Source organism: Capra hircus, chromosome 6, assembly GCF_001704415.2.
Source record: "Capra hircus breed San Clemente chromosome 6, ASM170441v1, whole genome shotgun sequence".
Classification (NCBI taxonomy): domain Eukaryota; kingdom Metazoa; phylum Chordata; class Mammalia; order Artiodactyla; family Bovidae; genus Capra; species Capra hircus.
In genome coordinates, this window is record NC_030813.1 from 66,192,492 (window position 1) to 66,208,013 (window position 15,522).

Consider the following 15,522-nt stretch of genomic DNA (forward strand, 5'->3'; position numbering starts at 1 on the left):
AATCCTTTTAAAGTTGTCTTTGAGTCCCAGAATTCCTAGAACATAGCAAAAGATTTAATATATGAATAAATGCCTAGCGAAGGGATTCCTGCCTAACATATGCTCAGTGACTTTTATCGAATTGTATTGACTGAATTGAATTTAATTCAAATAGCTTTTGTTCCTACAGAACCCCAATCTACTAGTAAACAGAGGTTAGACCCTCTGGGTGTTTCAGGGTCCTATTTTGGGTTACTGACACAAGCTTAACACTTGGCAATAAAAAATATTTTTTCTTTACTAGAACCTAGAAGAAAATGCGACCAATGACTCTGGAAAAAGAATTTCCTGTCCAAGGTGCTGCCTCATGGCCAGTTTCTCTCACCTCTCTTGCCTGGTGAGACACGAAAAGGGGAGGGAAGACAAGTGGGGAGAGCAACTGCAAAAGTCGACCAGCTCCTCTTCCTCCTCCTGGAAAAGAGAAAGAGGACACTAAGCCAGACATCCTAAGAAGCCTTTCAAGAGAACCTGAACAAATAAGCCTGAGTTTCTTTCTCTGGCTCTCCCTCTCCACTTCGTCCCCTTTACTCCCCTCACCCCATCACTCACACACACTCACACAGAGAACCACCTCGCCTCCAGACGCCCAGTTCTAAGATTACCGTGACTGTCAACGAAATATGCCAATCACAGGCAGCCTAAACCAGATCCCTGGGAATTGAGTAAAAAAACCGGTTTGGAGGCAGAAAGGAAATGAACATAGCAACCTCCAATGCACAAAGAGAGATTCCTATTCATATGCACGTAGGATCCGAAGCAAAGAAACAGCAGGATATCTTTTACTATCGGAGAACGCGGAGCACCACAAACAGGAACTTTAAAGGAATTGAAATCTGTTGCCTGTTCCACTAGGAATATTGTTTGCAAGGCACAAGGTGTCTTTTGGTAGTGAGCACCCTCTGCGCATGCGCAGGTCCATTCGGGAATTACTGCCCTGCCGCCGACTAAGTTGCATTCCTTGAATCTTCGCAGAAAAGACAATTCTTTAATCAGAGTTAGTAATGTGGACAGTACAAAATCGAGAGAGTTTGGGGCTTCTCTCTTTCCCTGTGATGATTGCCATGGTCTGTTGTGCACACAGGTGAGCAGCTGTTGTTGAATGTCTCTTTTTTTTCCCTAGGTGTTTTCTTTTTACATGCTTGCTGGATCATGTAGCTCGTTATTTAGGAGGGGTGGGGGGTGTAGGTGTGCCTGCCTATTTTTATGTCTGGTTGCAGTTTGTGCTCATTCTGAATCCGGTCCCTACTTCTTCCCTTCAGCGCCAACGAGCCCAGCAACATGTCATACGTGAAAGAGACAGTGGACAGATTGCTTAAAGGATATGACATTCGCTTGCGGCCGGACTTTGGAGGTAATGCTTCTTTTTTTTTTTTTTTCAACCTGTAACCCATATCTAGTTCTCCTTTCCTGTCGAAGATACATGTCAAAAAAATTAGGAGAAGCGTGTCATTTTCATAAGCGTGCACTACGCCCTATGCTCTGGCCAAACACGCGCGCGCGCGCACACACACTCACATTCACACACACGCCGGACCCCTAGGCTCAGGTGGATGAACCCCAGGCAAAGCCGACCTTTCGCGGCTCCACACACCCTCTGCATAGTCACTGCATCATGCGTGTGCCCACACCTGTTCTCTCAGGCTGTACCCTGCAACGGGGTGGAGGGTTGGGGGTGGTGGGAACCCATTCAGAATGTAGTAAGCGCAGGGAAGCCCTCTGCCCCTCCCCAGCCTGTGGCCGCTCTGAGATTGTGTCCACAATGTGCCCCTGTCCCCCGCAGGGCCCCCCGTGGACGTCGGGATGAGGATCGATGTCGCCAGCATAGACATGGTCTCCGAAGTGAACATGGTGAGTGGCCCCGCTACTGGCCCGGCGGCCGCGCTTACGCAGATGCGAAACGGACGGGTCCCCGTGCCCTCTGCGTTTGGTTGGCGGTCACCTCGCCCCGGCCCAGGGATCCCGCTCCAAGCGCGCTCCCTACTCTGGCACACACGCCCTGCTGGCCCTGGTTTGTATTTTCAACACACACACGAGCTACTGCGGGTGTTCAGGAGGAAACGTGCTCGGCACTATTTGGGAAAGGACGGGTGACTGTGGCGCCGGCGGAGCGGGTGGGGCGGAGTCAGCGGTACTTTCGCAGGGTTTCCTTGGGTGTTGCGAGGCGCAGGGCACCATCTGCCGGCAACCGGGTGGCCTGCACCCGCGGGCCCCCGCACCGTGGTCCGCAGCCACCTCCTCGCCAGTCGCGATCCCCGCAGCGGACAAGCCAGACCCCCCCAGGGCCCGCCACCAAGCACCCAAGCACAAACATGAGGTTTCCTAGTGTCCTCTCCCTTTCCAGGCCCTCGCACACGGAGTGGCAGGAGCAACAGGCTGAGACCACGGTCCCTGCTGGCTAGCTAACACGAAAGTACTCAAGCCAGCTTCTGGGGAGAGGCTTGTATTGTTCCCACGTGGGGGTTGATGAATTTGTCTTGCTGCATCTTGTGAGCTTAAGTTGAAATCGAACGGTTCGAGTAATTGCTTTGTTTTGCCTTAGACACCGAAGCATGCGGAGGAAAGCCTGATGATCAGTTACGGTGGAAAAGGGAGAGAGCAAGGGAGAGGGCCATAGTAACGTGTAGTGAACCTAGCGCAATCTTTTCATTGCGGAGTTAACATTCTTTTATTTCGTATTTCCTCCTTCCTTCTGAAGCTGTTTCAACATCGATTGAAATCATAGTGTCTCTTTCTCTATTGGCTGTTTCCAACCACTGTGGGGTAGCAGTTTTCTAGTTAGAGTTTCTAACTGTTGCTTCTTATAAGGCAGGGGAAAAAGCCTGTTGCTTTTCTAGAACAAACCACCCAGCGAACAGCTAGATCTACCTGAGAAAAATGCCATTTTCATTCCACTTACGGGAAAAAAACTGTATTGTGGCAGTGGAAATGTAGATAGCTTTAATAATTTAAAGACTAAAGCCTTGGGAATTTTATCACTGTGGAGCTGTAAAGGCTATAGAGTGATAGGCTAAATGAATTGCCAGTTCATTCCATTTCATTACTATTGTGTCATTTTATTTTAGCATGTTAAGACTTAAGAATTTCTTTTTTTAGGGTATGTCAGGGAAGAAATACATATATTTAAAATATATTGAGTTGGAGTAGATTAAAAAGTGTGACTATTACATTTTGTATTTTATAGTTGTACCTTCCCCTGCTTTAAGTAGCTTATTTTAAACAGTATTTTCATCCGATGGTGGTATTAGAAAGACAATTTTGAAATATCAATGCACAAGGAATATTCTCTGACTTGAAAAAGGTTTTTAATAGCCGCATTTATAATATTCTCTCATATACATGTCCCTGCTAGAAAGCACCCCAAAGGAACTATTTACAGACACTGGGGAATGTAATAACATCGGCACATATACAAACCATACCCAATCCATGTCATTGTGACTGGATAAACTAGGCAGTGAATTAGTTTAACAAGCTGTTTGTATCAGGTAGGTAAATGATGAAAATATTTTCCTTTTCGGTCATTTATTTGGCACCTTGTAAGTACCCACACAGATAATTTATAAAATAGGAGAAGATTGGGAAAGCTTAAAAGGCAAACAATGTCTTTGCTAGCGGTCTGCTTTTCAGAGTACTATGCTTTTCAGAATTTTTCAAGTGTGTAATTTTGTTAACTATGTTTCCAAACAACTTTTCAGTTTAAAAACAAACAAAACTGAAATGAATAGGAAGTTGCTATTTAACCAAAACAACCACCATAACAAAAAAGGTCTGTATAATCAATTGTTCAGTGGAATTTGTACAGAGGCTCAGAAAAAAGAATATATTGAATTTAATTGCTTTACCATTGGAAATAGCTCTTTATTATGGAATAATATTTTAAGAAAATCTATTTATTCACTGTACCATGTGTGTATGTACTTGATTTTTTAAAAATATTCACCCAACAGATAAACCCTTAAAAAATACATTCTACCAAATTACCCATTACCTTTCCACAATGGTGTTAGAGACATGATAGGAAAATAGAAACCACTGAACATAGAAAAATAAACCTTCATTTACTTAATTTTTCTTCTGTCATCAATGACAAAGCATTGAAATTCATAGATTGCAAATAACTCCAAAAAAAAAAAAAGAAAAATGGAAACAAGGAGGAGTGTAGGATCAAGCGTTCTATACAAACACAATCTGAGTAGTTAGCCCTGATTAAGAGCACTGTCTATGATGTGTTTTGATTTTTAGACAAGACAGTAGAGTTGAAAAGTCAATGAGCAATAAGACTTATTGCTTTTATATTTAGCATGTTTCAGAACCCTGATAGGCAATAACTTCTGAGATTATTTAATAGGGAATTTTCAACAAAATTAACAACAAATAAGAATGGATATTGCATATAATAAAAATAGTTTTAAAGAAAATTCAGATTAAAATCCATTGCTAAAACATTACTCATTTTTATATTTTTTATTCATTACCATTATCACCCACCCATTTCCACAACTGGGAAAATGGTATAACTGTCCATTATATTAATGCTTTTGAAAACTATGTTCTGTTTTGAAAACTAGGTTCTTTTAACTTTTATTCTTTTCATATGCTATACTAAGTGAAATATAATTCCAGATTGGTTTCTAACATTGTCTGTTTTATTAAAGACTAACGTCACATCAAGAGTATTTTTGATTCATGTCCTTCAGGATTTAAAAATATTTTTCCTAAATTTAAAAAAGAGAGAGAGAATCCTGTTAGTCAAGAAGCTCTATAATCAAGAATTGTTGGTTTTGAACAGTGAATGGAAAACTTCTGAAGAATAATTCTGATGCAGTGAAAAAAAAATCTATATTTGAGAGCAAGACTTTTCTTTTCAGGCAAAAATATTATTGATTAAATCAGGAAGGACTTTTTCTTTTGGCATCATGGGATAGATTGTGCTTGTGATAGCAACTACAATACTGTTATTTTCTGAACAGTCATCTTTAAAAAGCTACTGATTTCCATTAAATTAAATTTAATTTAATGTTTTAAATTAAATCTCTAAAACCTTTTTTTTTAAACAATTTCTGCGAAATTGTATACCTACACACATACACAAACACATACACAAATGGCTGATCAAAGAGGAATAAAGAACAGTTGGAACAAAAAGAGACAGTAGCCCTCAGAAACTGCCTTTAAGTAACCACTAACATTTACTAATAGAAGTCCAATAAAACACAGATAATAATAAGCAAGTCTTAGAGCAATTGATTGGAAGGAACATGATATTAAATACCTGTAACAAAAGGTTGAACCCTTGTATTTGATTCCAGTGACTAGCGGTTCCTTCTTATTAAAGAGGTAGCTCCTAATCATCAAAGAGGAGCTTCAACCACACAACTGTCTGTCTCCCATTGAAAGACATGGTGGTCTGAGAGTGGCCACCCCCAGAAGATTTGACATCTATTGAGCTCTAATCCAATGTAGGTCTCAACCCAAGCTGTTCCCAGAATTGGATACCTATCATGTGTTCATTGCTTCCTTCCTTCATACATACATAGATGCCACAGTGAATGCTCTTATAGGCATTAAAATTGACATAAGAACACCTTCTCAAAAAGCTAAAATGAGTTTAATTGTCTAAATAATACCCCGGAGAAAAACAAATCTTTTTTATGAAGTACCCTCTATTGTTAAATCCCACTGTTATTTTAATAGTTGATTCCAGACGTTTCTGGTATACACTTTATTTATGTCTCACTTATGTCTAGTTACCACCCTCCTGATGATACCCAACAGTAACCACCTATCAGAAATCTCCCTCCCCCATTCCTCTAAGCCAGTGATTCTCATTCTTTAATGTTTATCTGAACCATTCTGGGATCTCAAAATGTTAAAATGCGGTTTCTTATTCAGAGGTCTGGGGTGAGGTCTGATATCCTACGTTGTTAACAACTCCCAGATGCTGTCAATTGCTGGTACATAGACAGCACCAGGATTTCCCTGGTGGCTCAGATGGTAAAGCATCTGCCTACAATGTGGGAGACCTGGGTTCGATCCCTGGGTTGGGAAGATCCTCTGGAGAAGAAAATGGCAACCCATTCCAGTACTCTTGCCTGGAAAATCCCATGGATGGAGGAGCGTGGTAGACTATAGCCCATGGGCTCACAAAAGTTGGACACGACTGAGCAACTTCACTTTCACTTTCAGACAGCACTTTGAGAAGCAAGATTGCAGTATATTATTCCAAGGCCTAGCATTATTAAGAAATGAACCTTTCATTTTCTCTTAAATTTCTGTAAGGATGGTATTTTCCCAAGGTTTCAAATTAAGTTTCAAATTAATTTCTGGGTAGTCAAACAGGTAGCTGTGCTCAAAAGCAAAAATTAGTGTAGTTAATTGATGATAAGGAACAGGATAAAGACAAGAGCATTGTTGGTAGAGCTCGACTTAAAACTGATACGCAGTCCTGCTGTGTCAGTACTTCTGAGTCATCCAACCTTAAATGATGGCTATGAAAATGTTACTAAGCAGAGCAACTTGCACAACACTATCCTGCAACTTTACAGAGCACAGTGACTCTTCTTTTTCAGAATAAAGAACATTGCAAACTGGGTTTCCCCCCACTAACAGCCTCCAATAGCTTTATAAAATAGCTTAAACATATTCTTGCTGCTGTCGGTAAATTTTCTGAGGTTATAACAGAATTTCTTTGCAAATAGAGTAAATAGGTCAGTACTATTTAAAGGCATGGACAGATATCAGCAGTTAAAGATATAAATATGTTTTTCTCATATTAACGAGGTCTCACTTTTAGGTGTTGGGTTACAATATTGTACCATCTAGAGAAGTTCAAAGAGGGAAAACTCCCCTTTACCTTTCTGTTTGGAGATAACAGATCTTTTTATTCTCTAAGCCACATCAAAGCAAACCTATCCAGATTTTTTAAAGTTTGAAGTTACATTTGAAATACTATATTCCTAGGGATACATGGCCAGACTAGGAATTAAAGTGTGTAGTATGATGGAAATAAATAATGGCATTTGTTGAATGCTATTTGTTGAATAGCCTATGTAGAAGACATGGTTATCAGATCCTTTTATTAGTAACTCATTTTGTTGTTTGCTGTTCAGTTGCTAAGCCATGTCCAATTCTTTGTGACCCCATGGACTGCAGCACATCAGGCTTCCCTGTCCTTCACTGTCTCCTAGAGTTTGCTCAAACTCGTGCCTGTTGAAGGCTCTGTAGTCACCATCCCCTATTATAGAAGGAGACACTGAGGTTGAGGAAGGGAGAAAGTTAGGTTGAAAGAGGTTAAATAACTGTAACAACTCAGAAGTTGCAGATCTAGTCACTGGCAGAGTCAGGAACCCAGGCAGCCTGATTCCAGAACCTGGCTCCTATTTGTGAGGCAAGTGAGAAAACATTGCTGGTATTTAGCGTTGGGACTTTGAGTAAGTCCCTTGACTTCTCCAGTTCTCAAGTTTTTCTTCTGTAAAATGAAGGTAAATGACCCAGTTACTAAATCTTTTCCAGTTCAAATATCTACTGTAGAAACTTAGACTCTGTCAAAATGCAGATTCTTCCTCTCCTCTGTATTCTCCTATTAGATTTCATCTTATTCCATTTTCTTCTTCTGTTAGATGTGTCAGTCAACAAGCATTTATTGAATTCCACTGACTGCAAACTCCAGATGTCTCCTGGGAACATTGCTGTAATGATTGTGTGCAATCTGGGGACCCTTGGATTACCATTTTAATCGGTCATGACATAATCATCCAGTTTTTCCCTAGTTAAACACATCCCTAAGACAACAACAAGGAATGTTGAATCAATGGCATTCAAAATGAGATCTGAATGATGCTGGGTTTATATTGTATTGCACTTTGGTGCCAAGAGTGTATTTGAAGTGTTTCCATCCAGTGCTGTCCATTGTATTCATACTGGGAACTTTGCTCAACTGTTGCCAAACTAACAAATGTTTCAGCACAATGTGAAACAGAAGGAGAGCTTTACTTTCCAAGATCTGGGTATCCCAAAGGATTTACCCAAATCATCTAAAATCTTTCCATCAGGTGGTCTGGGAGCAAGAGGTAAAGCCAAGATGTCACCTGAGCTGAACATCGCTTAGTATCAATTCTATAAATATTTGGTGTTTTTGTCATGGCAGACCCCCTAAGTTCTTGATAGCACTCTCAAAACACACATGAATCAAATCTTGCATTATCAGGGAAGGTAAAACATGTCAAAAGAAAAATATATGATATTAAAAGTTTTTAATTGATTTGAGTTTTAACAACTCAAATGAGCATTATCATACTTGAGGATAGTGGAAAGATAAATGCAGTTGATTAAATGTTAATACAATTTCCCCATGAACTTTTTCAAAACACTGAATCCTATTTTTCATAATAGCAGGATTGACTTTTTGCATTTTAGAATACTTCTGTTTTCAGAAGATCATGCATTTCATGAAGTCTCTTGACTTCTGGTTGTTGAAAGTAGTTATAGTTAGTAGCATAAAACAATCTATTACTCAGCACTTGACAGAAATGCTCAAGAAAGGTTTTAAATTAATTCCTATCATTGGTGATAACTTAGGAAAAAAAAGACTGGTCATAAGATGAGCGAAAGATGAATAGGTTTTCTTTAGTGAACTCAGTATCCCTTTCTTAAAATCCTCATATTCCTCTCTGTTTTTCTGCTAATAGTTTTTTTTTTTCTTCTTCTACACTTCCATTAAGTGCTGAGTGTATTTTGTCTCTTACAATCCCAATAAAACTGCCGTTGTTTTGCATATTTAAGATTAAAGGCCTTTTCCCAAAAGCACGCATTCAACCATTTTAGTGATTAAAGCAGATAAGGTCTCTGTCTTTGTGGAGTTTATAGTCTTTAAAAAACAAACAAACTAAGATCTCTATACCTGAAATAATTTTTTTTTTTTTTCCTTTTTGGAAGATTTTGAAACACTCATAGTTACCTTGATGGTGGGCTGTTTTGGTTCAGCACATAGAGAATAGTTAGTCTTTTATCGTGTCATGAACTCAGTATTAGGAATGGAAAAATGACTAAGATGTGTTCCATATCTTCAAATATTTTCTAGTGTAGAGAAGAATGCAGAAACAGTGACTTTAAAACAGTGTGGTAGGGGCTGTGATAGAGATGTGCCTGTCCGTGTCCTATGGAAGCATGGAGAAGTAGTTTCTAAGGAATGGTGAAGGGTTAATACTTGGGGTGAATCCTAAAGAGGACTAGTAGTGAGTGGCCTGTGTAGGCTGCAAATGAGAAGAAATACTTTTCAAGCAAAAGGAAGGGCATAAGCATTGGCAAGTGTGTCTGCAAACAGCATGGAGTGTTCTGGGAACTACAGGTCATTCACTATTGTGAGAACTTAAAGGGCACAGGGAAGATTGTCAAGAGATAAAATAGGATACTCAGAGCAAGATGTAGGACAGTGTTATTGAATGTTCTCACTTCTGTAAAAAGAAGCCTCTTTAGAAATGTGTGTGTGTGTGTGTGTGTGTGTGTGTGTGTATGTGTGTGTGTGTGTGTGTGTATAGTATATGCACTGACCCCTTCTGGAAGAATGCTCAGGAGAGTAACAGTGTCGGCCTCGGCCTCTTGGAGGTGAAACCAGCACTAGGAGTATGACTTGGAGGGATACTTAGCGTTCTTTATATGCCCCTTTGAATTGTTTGACTTTTAAAACTTATACACGGTTTACATTTTCACTTTAAAACCACAGAGAGAGAGAGAGAAAGAGACAGAGTTAGACAGACAGAGAAACAGAGAGAAATGATGGAATGTGTGCATTAAGGAAATGAGTCCTAAGTCTGAAACAGAGGAAACCTGCTACAGATTTTAACAGATAGCTACATTTTATTTTCAGATAGATCATTTTGATGGCTTCGTGGAGAGTAAAGTAGAGAAGGCTAAAACAGGGGCAAACATTTCTAATTAAGAAGCATTAGAGGGTGTTTTAAACTTCATATGAGATGATAAATGTCTCAAATAGAACAGTAGCTTTAGGAATGGAAAGGAAGAGGAAAAAAAGATTCAAAGAAGTCAATCAGAGGGATTTTGTGACTGGTTAGATATTGGAAGTTAGAGAGGCAGTGAGCCTAAGATGCCCTTGTGGCTTCCATATTGAATGATGGGCACATATGGCACCATCTGCCCAGGGAGGGAAACAGGAAAGGAAGTACCAGCTATCTTGTTCACTAAAGAAGAAGTCTTTACAGATTCTTTTAGAAAAAATATCAGAGCATGTTGTTACAAAATACCGTGGGAACGTGCTAAGTCACTAAGTCGTGTCTCCCTCTTTGCAACTTCATGGACTATAGCCCGCCAGGCTCCTCTGTCCTTGGAATTTCTCAGGCAAGAATATTGGAGTGGGTTGCATATCCTCTTCCAGGGGATCTTCCCAATCCAGAGATCAAACTCGAGTCTCCTGCGTCTCCTTCCTTGGTAGTCTGCTTCTTTACTCCTGAGCCACCTGGGAAGTCCCTCTTGTGGAAATATAGAGGTAGAGTATTTTGGAGGTTGGCCTACCCTGAAAAAAACTAGTTTCTTGGTGACCCTTCCAGTTCAGTTCACAAAGAAGGCAAGTTCTACATGGAAAATTTCTGAGCCTATACATGTGGTGGCTGAAATGACCTGGTTAGAGATTTGGAGAAAAGGTGCTGGCCAAAGAGAGAATGTTCAGTGCAGTCAACTTTAATCTGTAGCAACATTGTTCTTTATCTAGGAGGACCCAGACCCTGATAAGATTGAGAACTTACTTTTCAAAATGCCCTACAGAAGTGACCTTTGTATGCTATTTCGTTTGCTTTTATAAACCCTATAGGTGGGGGAAAAAAAGATTTGTGCGGAATTCACTTACACAGCATCTGCTGTCTTCTCCATAGAGTCCCTGGAATGATTCAGAGTCCTTCCGGAACACTGTGTTTCCATGGGAAATCACATGAAAGCAGTGTGAGTTCTTGTAGAAAGTGCATTTGGCACTGAAATGAGACGGGGTATAATAGACAGCACAAGTGGGGCCAGCAGAAGTGAAGCTTAGCTGCCAGAAAATTCAAAAGTGACTCCCAGGAGCTTTTCAGAAGAGCAGAAACGTTTGAATGGTTTGGTGGGGTTGATTTTAAACAATCTTGTTGAAACAACGTTTCAACAGAGCCCTATCCCCACAAATGGTCTCCTGGCAGGTGGATACCTATTTAAGCAAAAGCATATTCATAGATTGTGTCATTGAGTTCAGAAAAAGAAGGCAGAGAAGCAGATAGAGAAATAGACTTAAACAGAAGAGGGTTCAGATGGAAGGTAGCTGTTAGCAATCCCTACCGCAGTGGAAAGAGTATGGGTTAAGGCCCTTGAGATGCAACCAGAAAGTTAGAGGCCCGGAGTCTTGTTCTGGTTGCTGAATGGATTCATGAGGGAAGTTGCTAAGAGAGAATCTGAATGAGAAGGTTTATTTGGGAACCTTCCTGAAGGTAGAGGAATAGATTTGTTGAAAGTTCAGGGTCTCTGCCTATTCTAACCCTCTGTGACTCATGGGGAGGTTGGTTTTTTTCCTTTCAATCTATTATTTTCAAGAGAACACTATTCAATTCTCTAGTCAAGAGAAACCCCTTTGTGGTTTCCATAGAGACAGTTCAGTGACATTTATTTGAAATCCTACCTGTGCCTAGAACATTTTCTCATGTCAGATGCCATCATTTTTCCCTTCTCCCACCTGTAATCTCTTTCCACACAAATGCATCTGAATCTACTTCAGAATCCATAAGAAATCATCTTTCTTCTATAGTCTTGTCTGTAGCCACACGGAAGAGGAATCTACTGGAGGAAGAATGTCTGGGGCATAGAAGCAAACCTCTGAAAAGTCTGAGACTCTGAAAAGACAAAAGACCCAATATAACATAATGATTTTCTTTCAGTTCATATACAGTTTTTATTAGCCTTGTCTTCCACCTCCTACCCTCCTCCTCCTACCTATGTTAGCTACAGGAAGTTTAGGATTATACTCTTTATGCTCTGTATATAGTTCTTAGCATTTAACAGAGACTTAATAACATTTATTAGGATTATAAAAGAATTTTTCTAGACATAAAATAGTGTTAGTAATAATTTAAATTTAAATTCAGCATTTAAATTTTCTAATTCATAAATTAATATTTCCTCTGTCAGGTCTACCTTATACTTTCATATGTAATTTTCTTTTATGTTGATCGTGAATCATGAGCCATTTCCATAGAAACAACTTTATCAGGTGGCACAGCCAGTTTTAGAGACACAAAATCATTTCATGACAAATCTCAAAATACATACATATGCATATAATATATGTATACACACTTAAGTATTTATTGTCTTTAAAAATTACTGAATTCATTTTTCAAAATGTAATCGGTATGTTGGTACCTGGACTTTCAATATTTCTGGAAACATTTAAGAAGTTACAAAGAATAACTGGATTGATGACTACAAAGTGAATAGCATTTAAATAGAAGAAAAGTAAAACATAAGAGGAAGCGTATGAAAAAGGTTTTCTCAGGCATTTTGGGGTGATTTTGGAGGAGCCAAATTAAATTTTAAATGATAACCAAGGAAGTTAATCAAATTTGAAAATATGAAGTAAATGATATACCTAATTCAGAAATATATATTTACTATGGAAGCATATGATATCTATTATATTTCTTATCTAGTCATATTTGCTGTAAATCTATCCTTACCCTAAACATGAATATCTGCTTTCAAACATCAACTTTTGTCTGAAACTTCCACACCCACACAGTCATTTGTCATAACCAGCAAATGTGTTAAATCAACTACCACATTAAATGGAGATAAGAGATTTTTTCCCACTGACATCGCCAGTTTTCTGCTCGCCCCCACCTGCAACACACACACACACACAATTCAGCACATCCCAAAAGAACAATCTAGAGAACAAAAATCCTAGTTCAAACTGACCATGGAGTTGAGGCTGATGAGAGGAGACAAAGAAGATTCACTATGAAGATTCATGTTGGTCAGCTGAAAACTTTTGGCCAAATGTGGTGGGAACTGATTTTCAGACGTTTCAAAGTTGCAAACAGAAGGAGGAGGACAGGATGAAAAGTTTGAAGAGTAAAAGATACTCACAAAACTGGAAAGTCATATCCAGTTTTTGGTGGGTTATTGGTGCATATCTCCTATATCCATGTCTACCTTACTTTGGGAAACACCCCTACAAGCTGTGCTATCATGAAGGATGAAGAGAACTTCATAACCTGCTTCTCTGAAATTGTGGAAGGGAAAGACTTTTGAGATATTACAGACATCTGCCGTACTGTGCTTAAAATCCCTGTCATAGGACATAAGCATAACTTGCTGAATTATAGTTTTGCCTCATTCAGTTTCAGTTCAGTCGCTCAGTCGTGACCGACTCTGCAACCCCATGGACTGCAGCACGCCAGGCCTCCCTGTCCATCACCAACTCCCGGAGTCTACCCAAACTCATGTCCACTGAGTCCGTGATGCCATCCAAACATCTCATCCTCTGTCGTCCCCTTTTCCTCCTGCCCTCAATCCTTTGCTGCATCAGGGTCTTTTCAAATGAGTCAGCTCTTCACATCAGGTGGCCAAAGTATTGGAGTTTCAGCTTCAGCATCAGTCCCTCCAATGAACACCCAGGACTGATCTCCTTTAGGATGGACTGATTGGATTTCCTTGCAGTCCAAGGGACTCTCAAGAGTCTTCTACAATGCCACAGTTCAAAAGCATCAACTCTTTGGTGCTCAGGTTTCTTTACAGTCCAACTCTCACATCCACACATAACTACTGGAAAAACAATAACCTCGACTAGATGGACCTTTGTTGGCAAAGTAATGTCTCTGCTTTTTAATATGTTGTCTAGGTTGGTCATAACTTTCCTTCCAAGGAATATGCATCTTTTAATTTCATGGCTGCAGTCACCATCTGCAGTGATTTTGGAGTCCCAAAAAATAAAGTCAGCCACTGTTTCCCCATCTATTTATCATGACGTGATGGGGCCAGATGCCATGATCTTAGTTTTCTGAATTTTGAGCTTTAAGCCAACTTTTTTGCTCCTCTCTTACTTTCATCAAAGGCTCTTTCGTTCTTCACTTTCTGCCATAAGGGTGGTGTTATCTGCATATCTGAGGTTATTGATATTTCTCCCGGCAATCTCGATTCCAGCTTGTGCTTCATCCAACCCAGCATTTCTCATGATGTACTCTGCATATAAGTTAAATAAGCAGGGTAACAATATACAGCCTTGACATACTTCTTTTCCTTTTTGGAACCAGTGTGTTACTCCATGTCCAGTTCTAACTGTTGTTTCCTGACAGGTTTTTCAAGAGGTGGGTCAGGTGGTTTGGTATTCCCATCTTTTGAATAATTTTTCACAGTTTATTGTGATCCACACAGTCAAAGGCTTTGGCATAGTTAATAAAGCAGAAATAGATGATTTTCTGGAACTCTCTTGCTTTTTTGATGATCCAATGAATGTTGGCGATTTGATCTCTGGTTCCTCTGCCTTTTCTAAAACCAACTTGAACATCTGGAAGTCCACGGTTCACGTATTGCTGAAGCCTGGCTTGGAGAATTTTGAGCATTACATTACTAGCATATGAGATGAGTGCAATTGTGCAGTAGTTTGAGCATTCTTTTGCATTGCCTTTCTTTGGGATTGGAATGAAAACTGACCTTTTCCAGTCCTGTGGCCACTGCTGAGCTTTCCAAATTTGCTGGCATATTGAGTGCAGCACTTTCATAGCATCATCTTTTAGGATTCAAAATAGCTCAACTGGAATTCCATCACCTCCACTAGCTTTGTTTGTAGTGATGCTTCCTAAAGCCCACTTGACTTCGCATTCCAAGATGTCTGGCTCTAGGTGAGTGATCACACCATCGTGATTATCTGGGTCATGAAGATCTTTTTTGCCTCATTACCATAGAGCTTTCACACATTTTAAAGGATTTGTACTTTGGCTTCTGCAGAATGGACAGAGATATGTGAGCCCAATCTCAAACCAAACAAATACCACTATTCTTCTTCAATATTATTCAATCTCACTGAGCGGAGGTTTAGTTTTGAGTGGAAATGTGGGACTCTTTCAGTAGTTCGGTAGGGAACAGCTATGGAGGGTGGTTTCAGAAGCTACCTGCTTGAAATACTGTCATCAGATCTCGATATCCTCTGTTTTGATTCCTGATGAAAGGCAAATAACTCCCAGACAGGCACTAATCATGCTAGTTTTTATTTCTTGTACTTGCACCAATGTGTGAATGAATGATTGAATGACAGAACAGGTTTGCTTAAGAGAAAGATTAGAAAAGAATAAGAGAAAAGTGAGGAAACAGAACTTACTTCATACTTTCCCAGAATCAGCAGTTTCCTTACTTTGGGAACCAATACAAAAGAGTTCAGCACAGTTGCAGAGTGAGATGTGCTGACCCAGCATTTGTGCTGTCCGCTCCGCACTCAGAAAGAATTGTGCTTTA

The 15,522-nt window shown here is 39.8% G+C and overlaps 1 protein-coding gene across 1 annotated transcript in view; it reads left to right on the top strand.

The window, feature by feature from the left end:
• The window catches only part of GABRB1 (gamma-aminobutyric acid type A receptor beta1 subunit), a 438,453-nt gene continuing 423,605 nt past the window's right edge, over nucleotides 675-15,522 (top strand). Inside the window, exons 1-3 of the mRNA XM_005681579.2 lie at nucleotides 675-1,120; nucleotides 1,299-1,390; nucleotides 1,820-1,887. Of these exons, the coding sequence (XP_005681636.1) occupies nucleotides 1,041-1,120; nucleotides 1,299-1,390; nucleotides 1,820-1,887 (240 nt within the window). The 5' untranslated portion in view covers nucleotides 675-1,040. The remainder of the gene's footprint in view (nucleotides 1,121-1,298; nucleotides 1,391-1,819; nucleotides 1,888-15,522) is intronic.